The following is an 18732-nucleotide window of genomic DNA, read 5'->3' as shown; positions in this document are numbered from 1 at the left end:
TCATTTCGGTTTCGGGCATCTTGTGCAGCAAAAGAAGTATGAATAATGATTATAAATCAAGGAGTTTTCAAAAAACAATTTAAGTTTATTAAATGCAATTGCTAAATGGTGTTTTACAATAAAATGATCTATGGTCTCGTACCGAATACTTCCTAAAGTGAGTTTTTGTATTCTCATCTATTGCTAGTATTATGATGTATCACTACAATTAAAGTATCATACAAAGCGTGTATCGCATTCATTCAGACTCCACGCAGCTGCTAGCTACAACCGAAACTGGGATTGCAGTATCGCTTACTGCTTACTCAGTCGTATATTCCTGGGTGACATACGGGGGTCCGGCGTGTAATTGAGGGCTAAGGTCTAGACTAAGCCTAGGTGGGCGGTGGCGTGGCTACACAAAGGCTAGGACTTCATGGTGAGCACCCAGTCGTTGAACACGTTCCGGCAGTGGATGACCACGCACTCGTTGCTGCAGTACTCGTCTTCCCAGTCCGGATTGATGATGGCCGGCTTGTTGCACTGCTCCCGGGTGCACTTCTGCACGGTGGCCGCCTCGGTGAGGAGCTGTATTTGCTCGGGCGCAGGCTGCGCTGGCTCCTCGGCAGCGTCCATCTTGGGTGCGACCAGGGACGGTGACACAGCGACAGACTGTGCGGGGGCTACTGCTGGTGGCGCTGTGTCCAGCTCCGACGTCGCTTCCGATTCCGACAGCTGATGGCGGTAGTCCCGCATGAGCCGCACATAGTCTCGCTTCTCCTGTTCGTGCCGCAGACTGTAGACGGTCTTCTGCGTCTCGTCCAGGGACTCCCACATGGTCTGCACGATCACCTGCATCTTCTCCAGCGAGCAGGCGGGATTCTGCTGCTTGATGGCCGTCACGGTGTCGCGGAAGAACAGGGCAAAGGGCGCCAGCGGTTTGGGTGGTGCCTGTGGTTGCAGCTGCTGCTGCTGTTGTTGCTGCTGCTGCTGCTGTTGTTGCTGCTGCTGCTGTTCTGGCTGGGCCACCAGGCTCTGCCCTCCAACTATTCCAGCTCCCACGCCTCCTCCTCCGCTGCCATATGTGTCGCAATCCTCCTCGTCATCGTCATCGTTCAACATGGATTGATCCAGGCTAAGCATTCTCCGTGACTGCAAATAAAGAGAGACAAAGGTTATTTCCCTGATTTATTGCTCCAATCCCAGCGTGAGCTCACTAGAAACTTCTTCATCCCAATCACAGAGTGAGCAACTAAACTATAATGTACAAATCGCTCGCCCAAGCCCAGTTCAGTCGGGAGCGGGGGAGGGGAGGAGAGGGGGGCGGGCGGAAAGGGGTGGGGGTGGTGCTGGGTGAGGGGGCGGTGTGTGTGCGTGTTTGCGTGTGTGTAGCCTGCGCTGCTGATTGTGCGACTGTGTGTGCGTGCTGTTCGCTGATAAGAAGCTGACGCGGCGTTTGTGGCCGCTCGCCCAAGCGATAACCCATCGAGGGGGGAGGGGGGTATGGCAGATATGGTAGGGGGAGCTCCTCCAGCTGGTCGCCAGCACACAATAACAACAAACAGCGCGGCTGAGTGAGCCCGATTCCGATCTCTCTTGCTCATTATAAAACCATTACGGCCATCGATGCGCGGCAATTAAGGCGGGCGGTCATTTGGTGGGTTGTGTCTCCAATCCGAAGCGAAGTGCATCCCGTCCAGTTGCTCGCGCTGCTCCGCCGGACTGGACTGGGATTGGGTTTGGGACTCCTCCACTTACTGCTTGGCTGGGGCTCGGACTATCCGACGGCGTGTCGTTCAGCTCGAACACGTCGCCGAAGGAGGGCGTGTGGAACTGATTCATGGCGACCGGGCCTCCTGCAATTCTTATCCCAGGCTTATTTACAAAAAATTAAACAATTTCAGGCGTTTCTATTATCGTGTGGGATTAGTGTGACCGCAGGCGGGTAAGGCCCAAATGGTAGCCAAGGGTGTTTTGCAACACTGTTTTGGTTCGGTCACTGGAACCAGTTCAAAATTGATGCTCTAAGCTTAAAGTTTTGTTTATTTGTTAACATTAACTATTTCTGTTATTTCTTTAAGTTTACCGTTCTAATATTTTTAAAATCAACTCGCTATTAACTGTTTTTTGTTACCCATAAAAAAAGAACCCCTTTGGTTCCAGTTCAGTACCGGTTCCGCTTTTGAAGTACAGTTACAATCAAGCGTCTTGTAGGACTGAGTGCAAAAGTCAAAGTTATTATAAATTTTAGTCAAATGCATACAATTTAGGATAAAATTAGTTTCTTAGCCATACAGCGCGAAATTGACGTATGGGAAGGTCAAAGATGGCATGGAGCAGCAACGTTCGCTTGTTCCTAAAGCTCACATCGCAGCGTTGTCAGCTCTTGAGTGTGGGCTCCAAATCAGAGACTTCTGGGGGGCAGAAGCCGGGAATCTTCGAGTCTGACATCCTGGCGAGTGCGTCTAACGCCCGGCACGTGGAGTGCCTGTTCGCCAAATGGATTAAGAACAAAAGCTCGATTCGCGGGGTAAGTAGAGTGAGATATATGTGGTCAATCACTTTCTTAGCTGTGATTTACCCAGACCTGGCAGCATTTCTTCCAGGAGTTGGTAAAAGAAGAAGTAGACACTCCGAAGCTGTTCCATCCCAGTCCCAAGGATCCCAATATTAGTGGTAAAACTGATTTGTACGAAAATCTCGCAAGACACATTCATGATCCTCTGCGTTCCGACCAAGTGGGGAACTTTCAGGAGAAGGCCAAGTACAGTACTGGCAATGTAGGATCCATCAACCGTTCAGATAAGGAAATTACTTTAATATATTTCTTCTCAATTTAAATCTAATGGAATTTAATGTTATATTAGAACTAAAACTAACAAATTTTACATAGAATTTTAATGTTTCTGAAATACCATTTCATCTATCTTATCTTCAAAATCTAATAAAATATGTTTAACTTAATTGCAGGTGTATTCTTCAGTGCCTGTGACGAGCTTAAGTATCTCCCCACCGGTACTGAAGGATCCGTCGAGCACTTTGGAATCGGACTTGAATACTTGTGTGGTTCGTCCTCAAAAAGTGGACATGGAGGTCCTTTCACTTTCAACGGAAATCAGGACATCTGGCATTTACGACCATACGAAAGTTGGCAGAAAACTTCCCGGCTCTGTTTTAACGACAAAAGGAGTGGTAGATCCGTTTTCCAAAAACATGACTAGGAGAATGTCCCAGAAAAAGCCGCCAAAAGAACCTGCGCAATCATCTTTGTCGGCAGATAAGAATTTGATGGCTTCAAGAAGACCCAAACATGCGCGCAACAAATTTCAAAAGAGATACGGCTCCTTTGAAACATTTCTAAAATATTGGAAGCAAGCTTCTAAAAGGGATAAGTTTAAACGGCAAAATGGTCCAGTAATGGTTGTAAAAAAACGCTCGATAGGTAATTCTAAGCCAAATAATACCATGTGCTTCAAAAGCTATTACGAAAAGAGACCCAACCAAAGAAAAGGAAAGATGCCCGAAACCGTAAACAATCAGGAAATTAAAGTGCCCCCAAAGCAAAAAGAGGATAAAGCGAAGGAGCCGCCAGAACCTAAGCACCTTAAATTAAATAAAATTCCATTAAATGCTTCCCAAATTGGAGATAAGGATAAAGCTGTCGAGGCAAAGGATAACACTTCAAAGACCATTGAAGCAGCTAAAAAGTCGACATTATTAACTGAGGAGAGCAAAATCTCAAGTGCTAAAAAAAATAAAAGTGATACTTACGAGACCCTTGAAGAACTAATCGATAATATCGATGACAACACCTTAAATGAGGATTCAACTGATCCAATTCAGCCTGAAAAATCCAGTAAAGGCAATAAACCAGTACACTTTGTTGAAAGGGCCTCAAAAAAAAAGCCTGTAGAGTACAAAACTTCTCTTAGGGTTTACAAACCCAAAGAAAGTGTTAAACCAAAAGAGGTTGAAAATCCAAGTTTGGAAACCAAGAAAAAATCAATTGAAAAGCCGAAGAAACCGATACCTGAAACATTCAGACCTTTGAGAGTGTTCAATGCCGAGCAGAAAGCCTCGCCTAAAGAAGAGGATAAATCGTGGATATATTGGGATGAGTTAACAGTAAAAAGTCTGCGAAAACCGACTCCAGATAAGAAGTTAAGCACATCGAAACCAACAACTTCAAAGACCTCTGAGGACCCTAAATAAATTATCTCAAAGATAGCTCAGTCTGAAGAAGAACGATACAACTGAAACTGGCCGATCGAATCTCAGCACGTCTTGCAAAAAGTGACCCACATGCTAGAAATGAGTTCGGAACTCACACTTCTCCCAGCCTTTAGACCCTTAACACTTTTGGCCCTTTTCTAAATTATATACAAAATTTACCGGGATTTCATAGAGTTCCTAGTGGAACATGAACCAATGTCGGCTGAGGAGTCTTGTGCGGATGAGACGCTGGGGAACTGACCATCACATCCTCGCCCGACTGGCCCTGCGCACCATACAAACCAGCTCGCAGTTGGGCGGGACCCAGGACCTGGACTCCTTCGCCAGCGGCTGCAGTGCCTCCTACATCGAGGGCCTCTATAACAAGTGGAAGCGGAATCCACGGTCCGTGGATGAGGTGAGTTTAGGTTTTACGTTTCGGTGTATCCAAATTGCAATATTTAAATATTTAATACATCTGTAGTCCTGGGATGAGCTGTTCAGCGGCAACGAGCGGCCTAAGAGGCAACCTCTCCAGGCTACTCACTCCCGGAAGTACAGACGTCCACCTGTGGAAAGGACAGCATTAAAAGCTAGGTTGGGCGAGAGAACGGCATCAGGCGGCGGGGCCTCTCCAGCTCCGTCTGCTCCGCCCAGCGACTGGAAGAATATCGATGACCACCACACGATCCAGGCCATCATTCGAGCCTACCAAATGCGTGGCCACTTGGCCGCCGATCTGGATCCTCTGGGAATTGTTGGACCCGAAAAGAGCACCTCTATAGATGGTACACAACGTTATGCTGCCAAGCAGGTACTCCGGCAGCACTACTCCTATATATTCGGAGACCTCAATGCCATGTTCAAGTTGCCCTCCTCCACGATGATAGGCGGCAATGAGCAGTTTTTAACACTAAAGTGGGTATTAAAGTAATCTCATGGAACATAGTTAACCTCTGATTTTCCAGGGAGATCCTGGATCGCTTGGAGCGCATCTATTGTGGACACATTGGGGTGGAGTACATGCAGATAAATTCGCTGACGAAGACCAGCTGGATACGCGACCGTTTCGAGAAGCCTGGAGGTCTGGATCTAACCAAGGAAGAGAAGAAGCTTATTCTGGAGCGACTCACTCGGACGACGGGCTTCGAAAACTTCTTGGCCAAAAAGTTTTCGTCGGAGAAGCGCTTCGGCTTGGAGGGATGTGATATAATGATCCCCACCATAAAGGAGGTGGTGGATCGGGCCACTAAGCAGGGCGTGGAATCGATTCTAATCGGAATGGCCCACCGGGGACGCCTCAATGTCCTGGCCAACGTCTGCCGGAAGCCTATCGCTGATATCCTTTCGCAGTTTCACGGCCTGAAGGCCACCGACTCGGGATCTGGGGACGTCAAGTACCATCTTGGCGTGTTCCAGGAGCGACTCAACCGGCAGACTAACCGGATGGTTCGCATCACAGTAGTGGCGAATCCATCGCATCTAGAGCACGTCAATCCGGTGCTGCTGGGCAAGGCGCGGGCGGAGATGTTCCAGCGAGGCGATACCCGCGGAAACAAGGTTCTGCCCATCATCATCCACGGCGATGCCTCCTTCTGCGGTCAGGGGGTGGTCTATGAATCTATGCATTTGTCCGACCTGCCCAACTACACCACCTATGGCACCATTCACATCGTGTCCAACAATCAGGTGGGCTTTACCACCGATCCGCGCTTCTCCCGCTCCTCGCGATACTGCACCGATGTGGCCAAGGTGGTGAATTCTCCCATTCTGCATGTGAACGCTGACGACCCGGAGGCCTGCATCCAGTGTGGTCGCATTGCCGCCGACTACCGGTACAACTTCAAGAAGGACGTGGTTATTGACATAGTGGGCTATCGCCGCAACGGGCACAACGAGGCGGATGAGCCCATGTTCACCCAGCCACTAATGTACCAGCGCATCCGGAAGTTGAAGCCCTGCCTGCAGCTATACGCGGATAAGCTAATCAAGGAGGGTGTGATCACCGACGGCGACTTCAAGAAAATGGTCTCGGATTACGACAAGATCTGCGAAGAGGCCTGGACCGAGTCGAAGACGGTCAAGAGCATTAAGGTAAGACGAGAAAGCTCATTAATTAGTTTCCACATTTGACTGCCTTCCCTTCTTAGTACTCCTCCTGGATCGACTCTCCCTGGCCGGGCTTCTTTGAAGGCCGCGATCGCCTGAAGCTGTGTCCCACTGGGGTCAGCACCGACACCCTAAAGAAAATTGGGAAAATATTCTCCAGTCCTCCGCCGCCGGAGCACAAGTTCGAGATGCACAAGTGAGTTTATTGGTTGAATAAAAACATCAGTACATTTATTTTTTATAATCCTTTTTCATCTCCTCCAGGGGCATCCACCGCATCCTGGCCCTGCGTAAACAGATGGTGCAGGACAAAGTGGCGGACTGGTCGTTGGGCGAGGCCTTCGCCTTTGGCTCTCTGCTCAAGGAGGGCATCCACGTCCGCCTATCCGGCCAGGATGTGGAGCGTGGCACCTTCTCGCACCGGCACCACGTGCTGCACCACCAAACGTGCGACAAGGTGTTCTACATCGCCTTGGATCACCTGTATCCCGACCAGGCGCCCTACTCGGTCTCCAACAGCTCGCTGTCCGAGTGCGCCGTCCTAGGATTCGAGCACGGCTACTCTATGGCCAGTCCCAATGCGCTGGTCATGTGGGAGGGCCAGTTCGGCGACTTTTGCAACACGGCGCAGTGCATTATCGACACTTTCATAGCCAGTGGAGAGACCAAGTGGGTGCGCCAATCCGGAGTTGTGCTGCTTCTACCGCACAGCATGGAGGGCATGGGCCCCGAGCACTCCTCCGGGCGAATGGAACGCTTCCTGCAGATGTGCGACGATGATCCAGATGTCTATCCGGATACCTGTGATGCTGATTTTGTGGCCCGCCAGCTGATGAACGTCAACTGGATTGTGACCAACTTTTCCACGCCCGCCAATCTCTTTCACGGTCTGCGCCGCCAGGTGAAAATGGGCTTCCGCAAGCCGCTGATCAACTTCTCGCCCAAGTCGCTACTCCGCCATCCGCTGGCCAGGAGTCCTTTCAAGGACTTCAACGAGTGCAGCTGCTTTCTGAGGATCATCCCAGATAATGGACCGGCAGGCAAACAGCCCGACTGCGTGAAGAAACTGGTCTTCTGCTCTGGTAAGGTGTACTACGATCTAGTCAAGGAGCGTGACGACCATGAGCAGGTGGAGTCGGTGGCTCTTGTGAGGGTGGAGCAGGTGAGTCCATGGCTTATCTTGCCATCTTTGTTATTGATCACATTTCTCCCTCATTCCCCAGCTCTGTCCGTTCCCCTACGACCTGATCACCCAGCAGCTGGAGCTGTATCCCAAGGCGGAGCTGCTGTGGGCCCAGGAGGAGCACAAGAACAATGGTGCCTGGTCCTATGTGCAGCCACGATTCGATACCGCGCTGCTCAAGAACGAGAACGAAACGTAAGTTTGAGCACCCAATAGTTCATCCATTTCAAATGCCAAGGTGCAATGCCAGGAGGCCTTGGGCTACTCCCCTCTGGGGTGACTCAATTCAGGTGCGATTAACGTTGACGCACCTTCAGAGTGTCTATCGGTGTTGGTGACGACTCCTTCGTCTCTGTCTCCTTACCTGACACCGCCAGAATTCCGAGGTGCCAAGATGGCGGCGGGCTGCGTGTGACGCCACCTTTGGCGCTCATGGTGATGGTGATGGTGATGGTGACGGCGATTAGCGATGGTGACACCTAAGCCGAAAGCATGCCAACATCAGCGGATTTTGGTTAAATTGTTTTTGCTTGTGATACCTAGTGTTTGTTGAAGAAAGGGGTATATCTTTAAAGAGGTCTGCTGACAGAACTACATTATAGGAAGGAGAATTTTTAAAAATTATTTTGAAATGGTTTTTTCCCCTTAAATGAAGTGAGAAATGGATGATTAGTATTTTTTCTATATTGCAATGCAAGAAATGCCACTTAAGTATACACTTTCTTGGGCTCAATTAAAATTGATTTGTATAGTAACCTATAAAAAGCCGCTACTACATATAAAGTGTAAATACTAAGCACTAATCATTGTCACTTGTAGTTTCTTCGTTTTTCTTTGTAACCAAACGTGTGCCAAGCGAATTCGAGGTTGCTCTGCCCCAAAGATTTACAAACGTGTCGATTGCTCCTATAAGCTATGCCAAATTTATTGTTGTTTACACAATTATGTGGTAGGAGGTGTAACGCACTTGGCCTCGCCAGAGTTCAGCCGGCGCCCCCGAGAGTTTGCTTCCTGGCTCGGTATTTACTATAAGGCGGGGTGTTTTTATTACTGCAATAAATAGGGGTTAGTCAGCATCGAAGCATGCGGGTTCATGGATGCTGGGCTGTCGCTCCGAAACGATTAATAGCCGCCAGGCGAAGAAGGCTCCAATAATTCGTACAATTTGGCAACTGCGCTGTTAGTAATTGGCCCGCCGGGCATGGCCTCGTTGCAGATCGCGATAGAGATCGAGATCGCCGCTGCGATCGCGGACAGCCATGTCGATGTTGGACATCGCATTGTGTTCACGGGTGCGGGCATGACTAGAACCGCAGAACTGGCGCAAGGAACTTGGCACAGATTCGACTCGCGACGTTTGATACCACACGAACACCCATCCCCATCCCCATGCCGATCCTCTCTCCCTGCTCCTCATGGACGGGGTCTCTCGGCGAGATATCACGACAAATTTTATTCGCATGCGGACCCAACAATGGTTCCTAATAACGCCTGGTGCTGCGCTAGATTTGTGCTCTGATTTATGGAAAACCATATTGCTACGCCCAAGAACGTTTCGGGGAAAATTCAAAATAACATGTACGGAAAAGAGATATATGATTTCGTGTGTAACCGCGAGTACTCTTCTCTGCACTTGAAATCTTTGATGTCGATGTTGCCGCGCTTAATTTGGTCTTCATAAGTGTTCCCAACTATCGCCCAACTCGAAATTCCGAACGTATAGAAAGAAATGTGCTTTGTTTTCCAATTGCTTTCGAGCAAATATGTAGGTGCACTGGAAGAAAGGGGGGTCCTATGGGGGTTTCTTGAATAATTCATTTTTAAAATTCATTGTAAGTTCCCCAATTTCTGTTTGCTCAATTTGATTTATTAATTGCCTTTAATAGACCCAGTCACTTGATTTATTTTAAAATATTGAAATTACCTGTTGAGCGAGTGAAAAAAACTCAAAACGACATGTCTGATTACCTCCCTTGTTTACCTTTTTGCCACAATTTATGGGACATGCCCATCACAACAGAGCTGAAATATGAATTTTTCCTGTGTACTCGCCGCCAGACGTACATAATGTCTTGATCGCACGTATATACGTATAGTACTCGGTTGCCAGCCCCGAAAATTGAATGAAATCCCGCCAGGGGCCTTAGGAATGTAGCATATTCGCAGGTCTACTATATCTATACGATGTGGCATGCCCGATATGTTTATGGCTGGCATGTGTGCTGTGTGTTCTTTCCGAGTTTCTTTGTTGTTTTTGTCAGCGCGAATTAAAGTCTCTGGTAATTGCGAGAGATCTCTGGCGAAGAATTCCTATAGCGCCGAACCGAACGCCTTGACAATCAATTATGAGAAACGTCCGATGATCTTGGCGGAATGTTTTTGTTTCTTTTTTGCCCACATATCTATACATGCTATTTATCTAATGCAGGCCGCTGCACGCAAAGCCCGCCAAAGTTTTATTAATGGCACGCATCTCTCTGTTGTCCACATCTGGGATGTGTTGCGTTATTTCGGGGCTATCATCGACGTTGATGGAGTGGGCGGGTTATTATTGTTGTGTTTGCTGATTGAGATGTTTGCCTGGCCATGAAGGGTCCTAGTATTGTTCATTCATCGTCGGGTTTTCTTATAAATAACCCCGAAAACAAGCATCGGAATAAACAGATCCATAAAAGTTTTATGAGTAATTGGCTTTGGAAGCGCCTAAAAATAGAACCATCTCGCATAACTGAAATATTTTCCGCTTTATTTAACATTAAATAGCTTGTTTATATTTACACATACAGAGTACTTAAGATGTAAACGAACGGCCTGGAATAAGTTACACTAAACACTAGGATGTAACGCTAAGATCTACCACTAGGACTAGGACGAATCACTATAACGTAACTGAATGTCGAGTTGAGATCCTTAAAAAATTACCTCGCATGGCGAACAATTTTTTAATTCCACTCAAAGATGGCTGGACACTGGACACCACTCGGGGTGGGGTATAAATATGGTAACCTTTTGTAGAAAGCTCCATCTACACCATGTTCCATATGCTGTAGCTGGCCGCCCGGCGCTCCTCCTCGGCCACCTGCTCGTAGTCGATCTCCAGGTACTCCTTGTTCCCGAAGCGCACCTTGCGGCCGGTGTACTTCTTGATGTAGCTAACGTGAGCGGGCACCTCCTTGCCCTCGATTTCCAGCTTGTACGAAATGCTGGTGATCCTCTCCAGCACTCGTCCGCGCTTCCAGCGCACCTGGGTCTTTCGATAGCGTTCCGCATAGAGCACTAGGTCTCCGATCTTGTATTCCCTTACGTGCAGGCAGGATTTGAGGGGTTTCACGGACTCTTGCTCCTCCTCCTGAGGTGCCTCCGCCTTGGTGTCCTCCTCGTCGTCCGTCACATAGGCTATGGCTCGCTCGATGGTCTCCACCTCGGGGATGGCCGGCTCCTCGGGCTCCGGCTGCAGGAAGAAGGTGTCTCCCACGGAGAGGCGACGCTTCTGCCGCTTGATGATCACCTTCTTTTTAACCTTCCTGGGCTTCTTAGGCACCGGCGCGGGTTCCACTTCGGGTTCGGGTTGCAGAACTTCCTCATTTTCTGCTGGGACTTCCTCTGAAAGAGCTGCTTCCTCAGGCTTGGGCTTATCCTCCCCAGCAATCACCACCACTGGCGCCTTCTTTTCCTCCTCTTTTGGTTTCACCTGCTTCTTGGGCGGCGTGAGCTTGTTGATCCTGGAGGACAGCTCGTTGATCTTGTTCCTGTCCCGGAGTATGTTGCTCAGCTGCTTCTGCTCCTGCTTCACCGGGTCCTTGTCCAGGGAATTCTTGCGCACCAGCTTCTTCAGATGCACAGCCTTCTTCTTTACAAGGGGCTCCTGGTTCTTGCCCTCATCGTGGGGCTGCTCCACCGTCTCGATCTTGACGGGCTGCACCGGACCGGCGAGTACTTTCAGCTCCGGCATGGTGGCTAGACTGTCGCCGGGAGGCGCCTGTTCTCCGGCTTTTGTAGCTGCCTGCTCCGATGGCTCTGCCGATGACTCTTCGTGCCTCAATGTTGGTGCTATTTGCGGCGCAATGTCAGCGGCGATGGCCACCTGTTGCAGCTGCCTCTCCTGCTGATCGATGGGTTCTTTGGACTCGGGCTCGCACTTGGACTCTGGATCTTTGGGGCCTCCTGCTGCACTGGCTGCCGGCACCACCAGCACCGTCTCACCCACCAACTCCGCTAGTTTCAGGCTGGCGCGTCTGTTGCGATCGCCTGCTGGCGCTAGATTGCCAATCTCTGGCGGATCACCATCGATTGGAGGTGTTGCAGATGTCGCCTCTGCTGTAGCTTCCCCTTGGTCGCTCTTGGCACTGGGCAACTTGGCTGGCACAGCGGTGACCTCTGGCGCAGTCGCCACCGCCAACGCCGTCGTCTCCTCGGCAATGGTATCTTTTGTTGCTCCTGATGAGGTGGCTCTTGGGGATGTGGTTAAAGATGTGGCTGTGGCTGTGGCTGCCGTGTCGCCCATCAATTTCAGCTTCTTCTTGCGCTTGACAATCGCTTCGGAATCGGAGGGTCGCCGCTGAGTGATGAGAGCATCGATCTGCTCGACGGCCGGCTCCACCTTGATCTTGGATGGCTCCACGGCGGCGATCGAGGCGCGCCTGGGGTTCTTCACCTTCACGATGACTTTCTTCTTGATCTTGGGTGGTGGTTGCGATGCGGGTGAGTCATCTGGCATCTCGGATTCTGATGATTTTATTGGTGAAAGATCTTTTTTTGTTGATTCTTCTGTGGGTTCTTTTGGGCTTAGTTCCTTGGATGCAGATTCCTTGGACACTTTTTCCTTGTGGGTTAGTTTTTTGGGGGAGGCCTCCTTGAGAGTTGTTTCCTTTGAAGTTATTTCCTTGGTGGCAGCTTCTTTGGACGTTACTTCTTTATGTGGTGCATCCTTAGTAGAAGTTTCCTCTTTGTAAGTTTCTTCCTTAGTAGTTGCTTCCTTGGATGTTTTGGATTTGAGTTCACTCTGCACCTTGGCCAGGAACTCAATTTTGGCCTGGGTCTTGCTCTTCTCAGGTTGATTGATTTTATCTGCTGTCTTGGACAATTCTCCATTCATTTTAGGAGGTTCCTGCTTAACATCTAAAATTTGTGGATCTACGGACTCCTTGATATGGGATTTGTTAGTGTGATCCCTAATGTTTTCTTGTTGTGCTTTAATTTTTATGGCTTCACCATCTAGATTATCCTGGTCCTTGGGCGATTGGCCATCTTGACTTTCAAGAATAGTTTCCCCTTGATTTTTAGTGTCTTCTATTTTATGACTTCTAACCTCAGTTGTTTCAAGCTTCTCATTATCTCTTTTTTCCTCTTTTCCACTGAGCTCCTTATTTTTATTGAAGTGATCCTCATGTTTTTCGGGAACTTCTGAAAGGTCTCTGGCAAAGGGTGTCTGCTCTCTTTGAATCTTAGAATCTTTAGCAGTCTTCAGCGATTCCATTCCCTGAACTTCTTTTCCAGTGGTTTCCACTTTAGTTTCTAGATTCGCCTCTCCAGCCTGCTCCTTTTCCTCTTCGGCTTCGTCGAAGTAACTGCGTCGTCTCACCTTCTTCACAAAGCGAAAAGAGACGGGAGCAGCTTCATCTTCTCCACCTGGTTTCACCTGGCTCTGCTCCCCTGCTGCCTCCGCCTCGCTCTCCGTGCTGTACTGCTTTAGGACTCCCTTCACCTCGCTAAGAGCCCCGGAGATCCTTGCTTTGAGCTTGTTCAACCGCTCGATCACATCCTCGGGCTTCTCCACGGAATCCTGCGAGCGAATGCGTCGTTGGCGTCGCAGACGTGTTCTCTCCGGGAGCACTGAGTCCGCATCGATGGAGGAGATGCTGTCGCGACTGATGGAGCTGCGCTTTAGGTCCCCCAGCAGAGGAGCATGAGTCAAGGGAGGAGCACTTGGCTCCACATTGCGTATACGACTGGTGGCAGTCAATCTGCTGACTGGTGATTCTCTTGGCGGACTCCTCCGGCTGGGCAGTGCTGCACTGGCTGTCTTCAGCTCGTACTTCATGTCGCTGGGTGATGGTGATTCTATAGTGCTAGTGTTGTTGTCATCCGCCTGCTCCGCCGGCTGGTGATCGAGTTGCTCGGCGGGATAAACGTCGACGGTCGTTTCTGTATCCCGCTCTTCGCTGACTTTGCTGACGGTCATGTCCGCTCCGGCGACCGGTGACTCGCTCCAAAGGTTCCCCGTCTCCTGCTGCTGCTGCTCCTGCTCCTTTGGCTGTCCACAGATCAGTTCGATGGCGTCGGTCAGAAGGTCGAGCAGCTCCCAGTCCCAATCCCAGTTCCTCTCGGCGAGGAAGACGCGCACGGAACTCTTTAGTAATTCTATATTTGGCAGGGTTCGATTCGGACACGGATTCGGATTTGGGTTCGAATTCGGATTCGGATTGCGCTCGCGGGTCAGCTGCCGACCGAGATTCCCGTCTAGTTGCTCTGGCGACGATTCGCGGACGTCTGAGAGATCGCCGGACTGCTGGTGGTTGCTATTCCTATGCCGCTGCCGCTGCCGATCCCCATTCCCGATCTGATGCTGATGCCCATCTATTGTCTGCTCCCTGGCCAAACATATTGACTGCTGCTCGCCGAGATCTCTCATATTTGGCTCATTATGATCTTCGGCCTTCTCTAATTTGCTTTGCTCGCATATTTCGCGTTTATTTTTGGCCTCCCCCATGGTAATGGTAATGGCGTCGTCGTTTTTGCGGCTGTGGTCGTGTCGCCTCTCTCCGAAGGCGTCATTAAGATTTTCCGCCTGTTGATGCTCGATTTCCCTTGCCACGTTCAAGTTTAATGCCTCCTCCGACGTCGTCGCCTGCTCCTCGGCCTCGAGTTCATTATCAAACATCGGCGGCACCTTATGTACAGCAGTGCCTCCTCCACCTCCTCCTCCGCCGGCGCCGCTGATCTCATCTATTTCGGTGACTTTGGCGAGGTCCGGCTGCGTCATCGTTGTTGTTGTGGCGGCGGTGGGTGGATTTGGATGTGGCTGTGGCTGCGGCCCATCCTGAGGCATTGCTCGATAATTGGGAAAGCTAACAAATCGTTTTTTAATTATGGGAAATTCCTGGGGCGCCTGCTCGGCGGGTGAGCTGGTGGCCACCTGTCCGCGTCGACGGGTCATGGTGATGCTGATTTCTGGGAAGGCGCCATCGGAATTCTTGCGCGGCAACTGCAGCAGTTCGGGAAAGTTTAGGTTCCACGGTGCGTACACTTGTTGCAGAGGAAAGCTGGCTGTGCACTGTGCGTATACTTTATGTGCGGTTAAAAACTCTGTTTCACTTGAAATCAAGATGTTTTCCGACTTAAGTTGATAACTATTGGCTACTTCCCATTGACACAAGGGAAATCCCTGGTTTGGCGTTAAGTTTAGATAAATAGGAAACTTTCCTGACTGCCTCGGTTGGAAATATGGCTTACATATGCCCCTGCTTCCGCCACCTTGTGCGTGATTCATGGGAGAACCGGCTGGCCAGATGATTCCTGGGCCAAGCGGAAATCGCCCTGCCACTCCGAGCACTTCCGGCGCCGCCTTTGACCAGCAAAACACGGCTGACTCAGCAGCCCTGTGATTTACGATGCCATCTAGAAACCGCTGCGAATTATGATTATTATTAGCCGCTGCCTGCGACACTGATGGCTTCTGCTCCTCCTCCCCCGTTTCCTCCTGTTGCTGCGTGGTTGTCATCTCGTGGGCGTGGCCGTGGCACTTGCTCTCCTCCTGACCTATTCTCGAGGCCAACACGCGACCAAATCGAGCTTATTCCTGCGGTCGCACTCGACTGTTTCACTCAACACGTTGCAAGCGAAACTGGCGCAATCCGTCGGCGGGAGCACCGCCATCCGACGAGGCACCAATCCCCCAATCCATTCCCTGTGGCCGCGCCTCGCTGGCAACCATCCGATCATTGATCAGTCAGCAATCTATGTAATTGCGAATGAATGGTGTGGTGTCCGAGGTGCAAAGACCACGACTTGATAATGCCCTGCAGATATGTTGCACGTCAGGGGAGATTTTTGAAAATGTTACAGTATCCAAAACAGCTGAAAGCAGTAAGCTTTTCCAAACAAGATGGATTTAAAATGCAACAATAAACATAAACCAAAATTATCACAGGTAAAGTAAACAAAATTTTAGTACCTGCCTAGTCTTTGTATACTTCATTTTTTTAAATAAACATATAAAGCGCTTCTTCAGATATGTTCAACTGAATAATTAGAAATATGTCTCGAAAGAAGCATTTCAAACAGTTGATATATTGAACAATTTTTTGTTTATAATCGATTTTAGCTTTAGTTTGTCTTAATTAAAATTCTAGAAAATATGTTCGAAATCCCAAAAATTAAATAATTCTTTAGGAACCCCCTTCGATTATCTACAGAGCATATCAATGCTGATGGATCTTGTAAGACAATCGAAATTGCAGTCTGGTCAGCAGAGGTTGCGCGTGTTTCCGATGCTAGGCAGACCGAGAAGCGCTCTTGTAGATCTCTAAATATATTTGGGCGGCCACTATATAGACCGAATAAATATGTCAGCTTGCCAAATTGCTTTTTTGCAGGCCACAAAAAGAACGATAGGCAGAGAGACCGAATAAAAATCAGCTCGCGTCGCGTCGCCCACCGCCAATGCTATTGTTGAAATAGACCGCAGAGATCTCTGGGTGACGGGGGAGTCAAAATACTGGGTGTCCCTTAAACGATCCTAATTCCTAATTCAACTGGTTCTCCTTCGCAGCCGCTGCGTGTCCTACCATGGGCGACCGCCCAGCTCCTCGCCAGCCACGGGCAACAAGGTGCAGCACTACAACGAGTACAAGGCCATCATCAACAGCATCTTCGGGGAGCTGACTCCGGAGAACAAGAAGCGGCTAGAGGAGAAGATCAAGGAACAGCAAGAGAAGGCCAAGGCGGAATCGGCATCGGCTAGCAAGTCATCTCCCCCGGCAAAGAGCGGATCGCCGCCACCAGGTAAGGGCGATTCTGCAGGCAAGAAGAGATCCGGTTCGTCTAAAGCTCCTACAGGTGCAGCTTCAGCGTCGCCTACTGCAGGTCCATCCCCTCGAAAGCCCTCGATTACTTATCCCAGTAGGCCTCCCAAGGGCGAATCATCAGGCAAAAAGAGGTCGGGTGCAGCTCCACTTCCGGATTTTACCACCACACCTCCCATTGCTCGAATTCCACCGACGATTCAGCCAAGTAGGAGTCCATCTTCTCCCGCCCACGACGGGGTAACGCCTTCAGCCAGGCTGGAATCATCAGGCAGGGGAAGGGCGGGCTCGGCTCCACCGTCGGATCCAGCTCTTAAAGTTACAGTTGCTCGAAGTCCAAGTAGGAAACCAGCTTCCCCTGGCCACGATGGTGTAACGTCAGCCGGTGAAGGATCCTTGGGCACGAAGAGATCAGGTTCGGCTCCACCTCCGACTCGGTCTCCTGCTGGTCGGGGTCCATCGCAGATCCCGTCATTTAAACCAGAGTTCGTAAAACGCAAGCCTGCGCGAGATCCAGCCGCCAGTAAAAGCAAGACCCAGAAGTGTCCTAGGGAGACGGATTGCGACCCAACAAAGCCTGAGCCCTAGCCACATCCAACATCTTCCATACCTATTTCAAAATCCTCACGTGCAGTAGTAACCTTATTAAGTCCAACCAATAAACCATAAGCCATAGTTACAGAAAGAATATACATATAAAACTTTACTTGTAATATCAACAATTTTCGGAGGCGAATCCTCCATCGTTCTGGTGTCCTCAGTACTTCCAGAAGTTCGGGTTCTGTTCCATGCGGCGCTGGAAATTCGTATACCAGTTTTGGACGACGGAGAAAGGCACAAAGGTCTCGCTCGAGGCAGGCGGGATGTCTCTGGCTGAGACTCCGAAGCTGGAGGCGAAGTTGAAGAAGTTCTCCAGCATCCGCTGGCCGAACTGCTTGTTGTCGTTGGCGGTGGACTGCAATAAAGGGGAATCGTCGGTTTTAATGAGGTACATTTAACTTATTTTAAATAAAGTGAAATAGAAATCAGATGACCAAAATAGTATAACATAAATCTTTTCTTTTTTCCTTTTTATAGGGTTTATAATAAGTTAGTCTTACATGTAAGTTAAAATAATATTATTTTTAGGGATTAGCGGCTAGTATATATTACAAGGCATTCACTGAAGCATGGTAAAGTAACTAACAAACTATGACTACAACTTTTTTGGAGAATTTATATACATTTATGTTATGAAAAATGGCATTTTGGGCTAGTTAATCTAGAACATTTCAAAGTTAACCAGATCTTTTTTTTTTATAATGTTATAAGGTTATTGTAGACACTCATAAATGCTTGCTACTTCCATACTCTTAAGATTAAAGATTAAGACGATTAAATATGATGATACACACAAGTAGTTTCATAATTTAGGAAGTATCCAAGAGGCAAATTGTTAAAACTAGAATTTATTTTTTCTAGGTGCTACACCTTTAAAGACACAACTCGTAATCCCCTCCAGAACTTACCACAGCTGGCGTCTGCTGTGCCACCGTTAGCTCCGGCTCGAGGGAGACTCCGATCTGGGCGATGTGCGAGATCTCCTGGCTGCCGAAGACCATCCCGTGGGCGTGGGCCTCCAGCTCGTGGCTCTTCTTCAGCTGGGCGATCTTGAAGATGGCGGAGGGCTTGTTGTTGTTGATGTGACCCAGGTACTGCCATGTGGGCGCCGCATTCGCGTCCGGCCAGCTGAAGTATATCGCCGCCGAGGTTCCAGCGGGCAGGGGGGAGACGCCGGTGAGGAATACTACCAGGTAATTGACGGACTCGATGTCGGGCACATTGACCAGCAGCTTGGTGGAGTCCACGGCCACAAAATCCGATTGCGGCAGGCGTCCGGAGATAATCAGACCAAATAGCGACATTTTCGAGCGACGGACTGTTCCAGAATTCAGATATGCCGGTTGTGGGGGCAGTGATAAAATGGAACTGCCGCAGCGGAACCAGTTCTTTGTGGTTCCGAGTTTTATTGAATGTTCATACTTTTAAAACTAAATAAGTAAGCTAGGATAATTGCGACAAACTAACATAATATTTTTTTTTGATTTTAAATATGTGAAGTTTGCTTAATATTAGCAGACAAAATTCTAAACTATGTTTTAAAGGTTTTCATAGGCACCTTAAAGCATTGGGAAAAATAAACACTAAGGTACATAATAATGCTCAAACTAACAAAAAAATGATTAA

At 49.1% G+C, this 18732-nt stretch overlaps 5 protein-coding genes across 9 annotated transcripts; 2 read left to right on the top strand and 3 right to left on the bottom strand.

Moving 5' to 3' along the window:
- Nucleotides 1-64: 64 nt before the first annotated feature.
- Nucleotides 65-1929, bottom strand: LOC108027851 (TOX high mobility group box family member 4). Of its 2 annotated transcripts, none has more exons than XM_044095307.2 (2): nt 1738-1929; nt 65-1131 (listed from the first exon to the last, which is right to left on the bottom strand). In XM_044095307.2, the coding sequence occupies exons 1-2, from the start codon at nt 1819-1821 to the stop codon at nt 406-408; spliced, it is 810 nt and encodes a 269-aa protein (XP_043951242.1). In that variant the 5' UTR covers nt 1822-1929; the 3' UTR covers nt 65-405. The 2 variants fall into 2 exon arrangements, with proteins under 2 accessions (XP_043951242.1, XP_043951241.1); XM_044095306.2 differs by lacking the exon at nt 1738-1929 and adding an exon at nt 1197-1305.
- LOC108028574 (uncharacterized) lies at nt 1923-3340 on the top strand. Of its 3 annotated transcripts, none has more exons than XM_050886149.1 (3): nt 1923-2509; nt 2574-2655; nt 2950-3340. In XM_050886149.1, exons 1-3 carry the CDS (start codon nt 2291-2293, stop codon nt 3198-3200), a joined length of 552 nt encoding a protein of 183 aa, XP_050742106.1. In that variant the 5' UTR covers nt 1923-2290; the 3' UTR covers nt 3201-3340. The 3 variants fall into 3 exon arrangements, with proteins under 3 accessions (XP_050742106.1, XP_050742107.1, XP_050742105.1); XM_050886150.1 differs by lacking the exon at nt 2950-3340 and adding an exon at nt 2719-2902 and having other exon boundaries at nt 2565-2655; XM_050886148.1 differs by having other exon boundaries at nt 2024-2509; nt 2565-2655.
- Nucleotides 3341-4199: 859 nt separating this feature from the next.
- On the top strand, nt 4200-17196 carry LOC108028616 (2-oxoglutarate dehydrogenase complex component E1). 2 transcript variants are annotated; one of them, XM_044095302.2, is made up of 8 exons: nt 4200-4609; nt 4676-5109; nt 5160-6285; nt 6342-6496; nt 6565-7462; nt 7524-7678; nt 16254-16486; nt 16547-17196. In XM_044095302.2, the coding sequence occupies exons 1-8, from the start codon at nt 4400-4402 to the stop codon at nt 17092-17094; spliced, it is 3759 nt and encodes a 1252-aa protein (XP_043951237.1). In that variant the 5' UTR covers nt 4200-4399; the 3' UTR covers nt 17095-17196. The 2 variants fall into 2 exon arrangements, with proteins under 2 accessions (XP_043951237.1, XP_043951236.1); XM_044095301.2 differs by having other exon boundaries at nt 16541-17196.
- Nucleotides 10209-15297, bottom strand: LOC108028532 (titin). Its single transcript, XM_017100432.3, has one exon. The coding sequence runs from the start codon at nt 15201-15203 to the stop codon at nt 10509-10511; it is 4695 nt and encodes a 1564-aa protein (XP_016955921.1). The 5' UTR covers nt 15204-15297; the 3' UTR covers nt 10209-10508.
- Nucleotides 17183-18410, bottom strand: LOC108028605 (protein OPI10 homolog). The gene is made up of 2 exons (XM_017100528.3): nt 18015-18410; nt 17183-17461 (listed from the first exon to the last, which is right to left on the bottom strand). Exons 1-2 carry the CDS (start codon nt 18408-18410, stop codon nt 17264-17266), a joined length of 594 nt encoding a protein of 197 aa, XP_016956017.1. The 3' UTR covers nt 17183-17263.
- Nucleotides 18411-18732: the final 322 nt, after the last annotated feature.

Source organism: Drosophila biarmipes, chromosome 3L (genome assembly GCF_025231255.1).
Source record: "Drosophila biarmipes strain raj3 chromosome 3L, RU_DBia_V1.1, whole genome shotgun sequence".
In the NCBI taxonomy this organism is placed as follows: Eukaryota; Metazoa; Arthropoda; class Insecta; order Diptera; family Drosophilidae; genus Drosophila; species Drosophila biarmipes.
This window is presented reverse-complemented; position numbering and strand designations above follow the sequence as displayed.

Excerpts from the sequence above, each read along its gene's own strand:
- LOC108028616 (XM_044095301.2), top strand. The coding sequence starts at position 4,400 with ATGAACCAATGTCGGCTGAGGAGTCTTGTGCGGATGAGACGCTGGGGA. Across the intron at positions 6,286-6,341 it reads AGACGGTCAAGAGCATTAAG|TACTCCTCCTGGATCGACTC; the intron begins GTAAGACGAGAA and ends TTCCCTTCTTAG. Across the intron at positions 7,463-7,523 it reads CTCTTGTGAGGGTGGAGCAG|CTCTGTCCGTTCCCCTACGA; the intron begins GTGAGTCCATGG and ends CTCATTCCCCAG.
- LOC108027851 (XM_044095307.2), bottom strand. The coding sequence starts at position 1,821 with ATGAATCAGTTCCACACGCCCTCCTTCGGCGACGTGTTCGAGCTGAAC. Across the intron at positions 1,132-1,737 it reads GTCCGAGCCCCAGCCAAGCA|TCACGGAGAATGCTTAGCCT; the intron begins GTAAGTGGAGGA and ends CTTTATTTGCAG.
- LOC108028532 (XM_017100432.3), bottom strand. The coding sequence starts at position 15,203 with ATGACAACCACGCAGCAACAGGAGGAAACGGGGGAGGAGGAGCAGAAG.
- LOC108028605 (XM_017100528.3), bottom strand. The coding sequence starts at position 18,410 with ATGTCGCTATTTGGTCTGATTATCTCCGGACGCCTGCCGCAATCGGAT. Across the intron at positions 17,462-18,014 it reads CACAGCAGACGCCAGCTGTG|TCCACCGCCAACGACAACAA; the intron begins GTAAGTTCTGGA and ends CCTTTATTGCAG.
- LOC108028574 (XM_050886148.1), top strand. The coding sequence starts at position 2,291 with ATGGGAAGGTCAAAGATGGCATGGAGCAGCAACGTTCGCTTGTTCCTA. Across the intron at positions 2,510-2,564 it reads ACAAAAGCTCGATTCGCGGG|ACCTGGCAGCATTTCTTCCA; the intron begins GTAAGTAGAGTG and ends TGATTTACCCAG. Across the intron at positions 2,656-2,949 it reads CAAGGATCCCAATATTAGTG|GTGTATTCTTCAGTGCCTGT; the intron begins GTAAAACTGATT and ends ACTTAATTGCAG.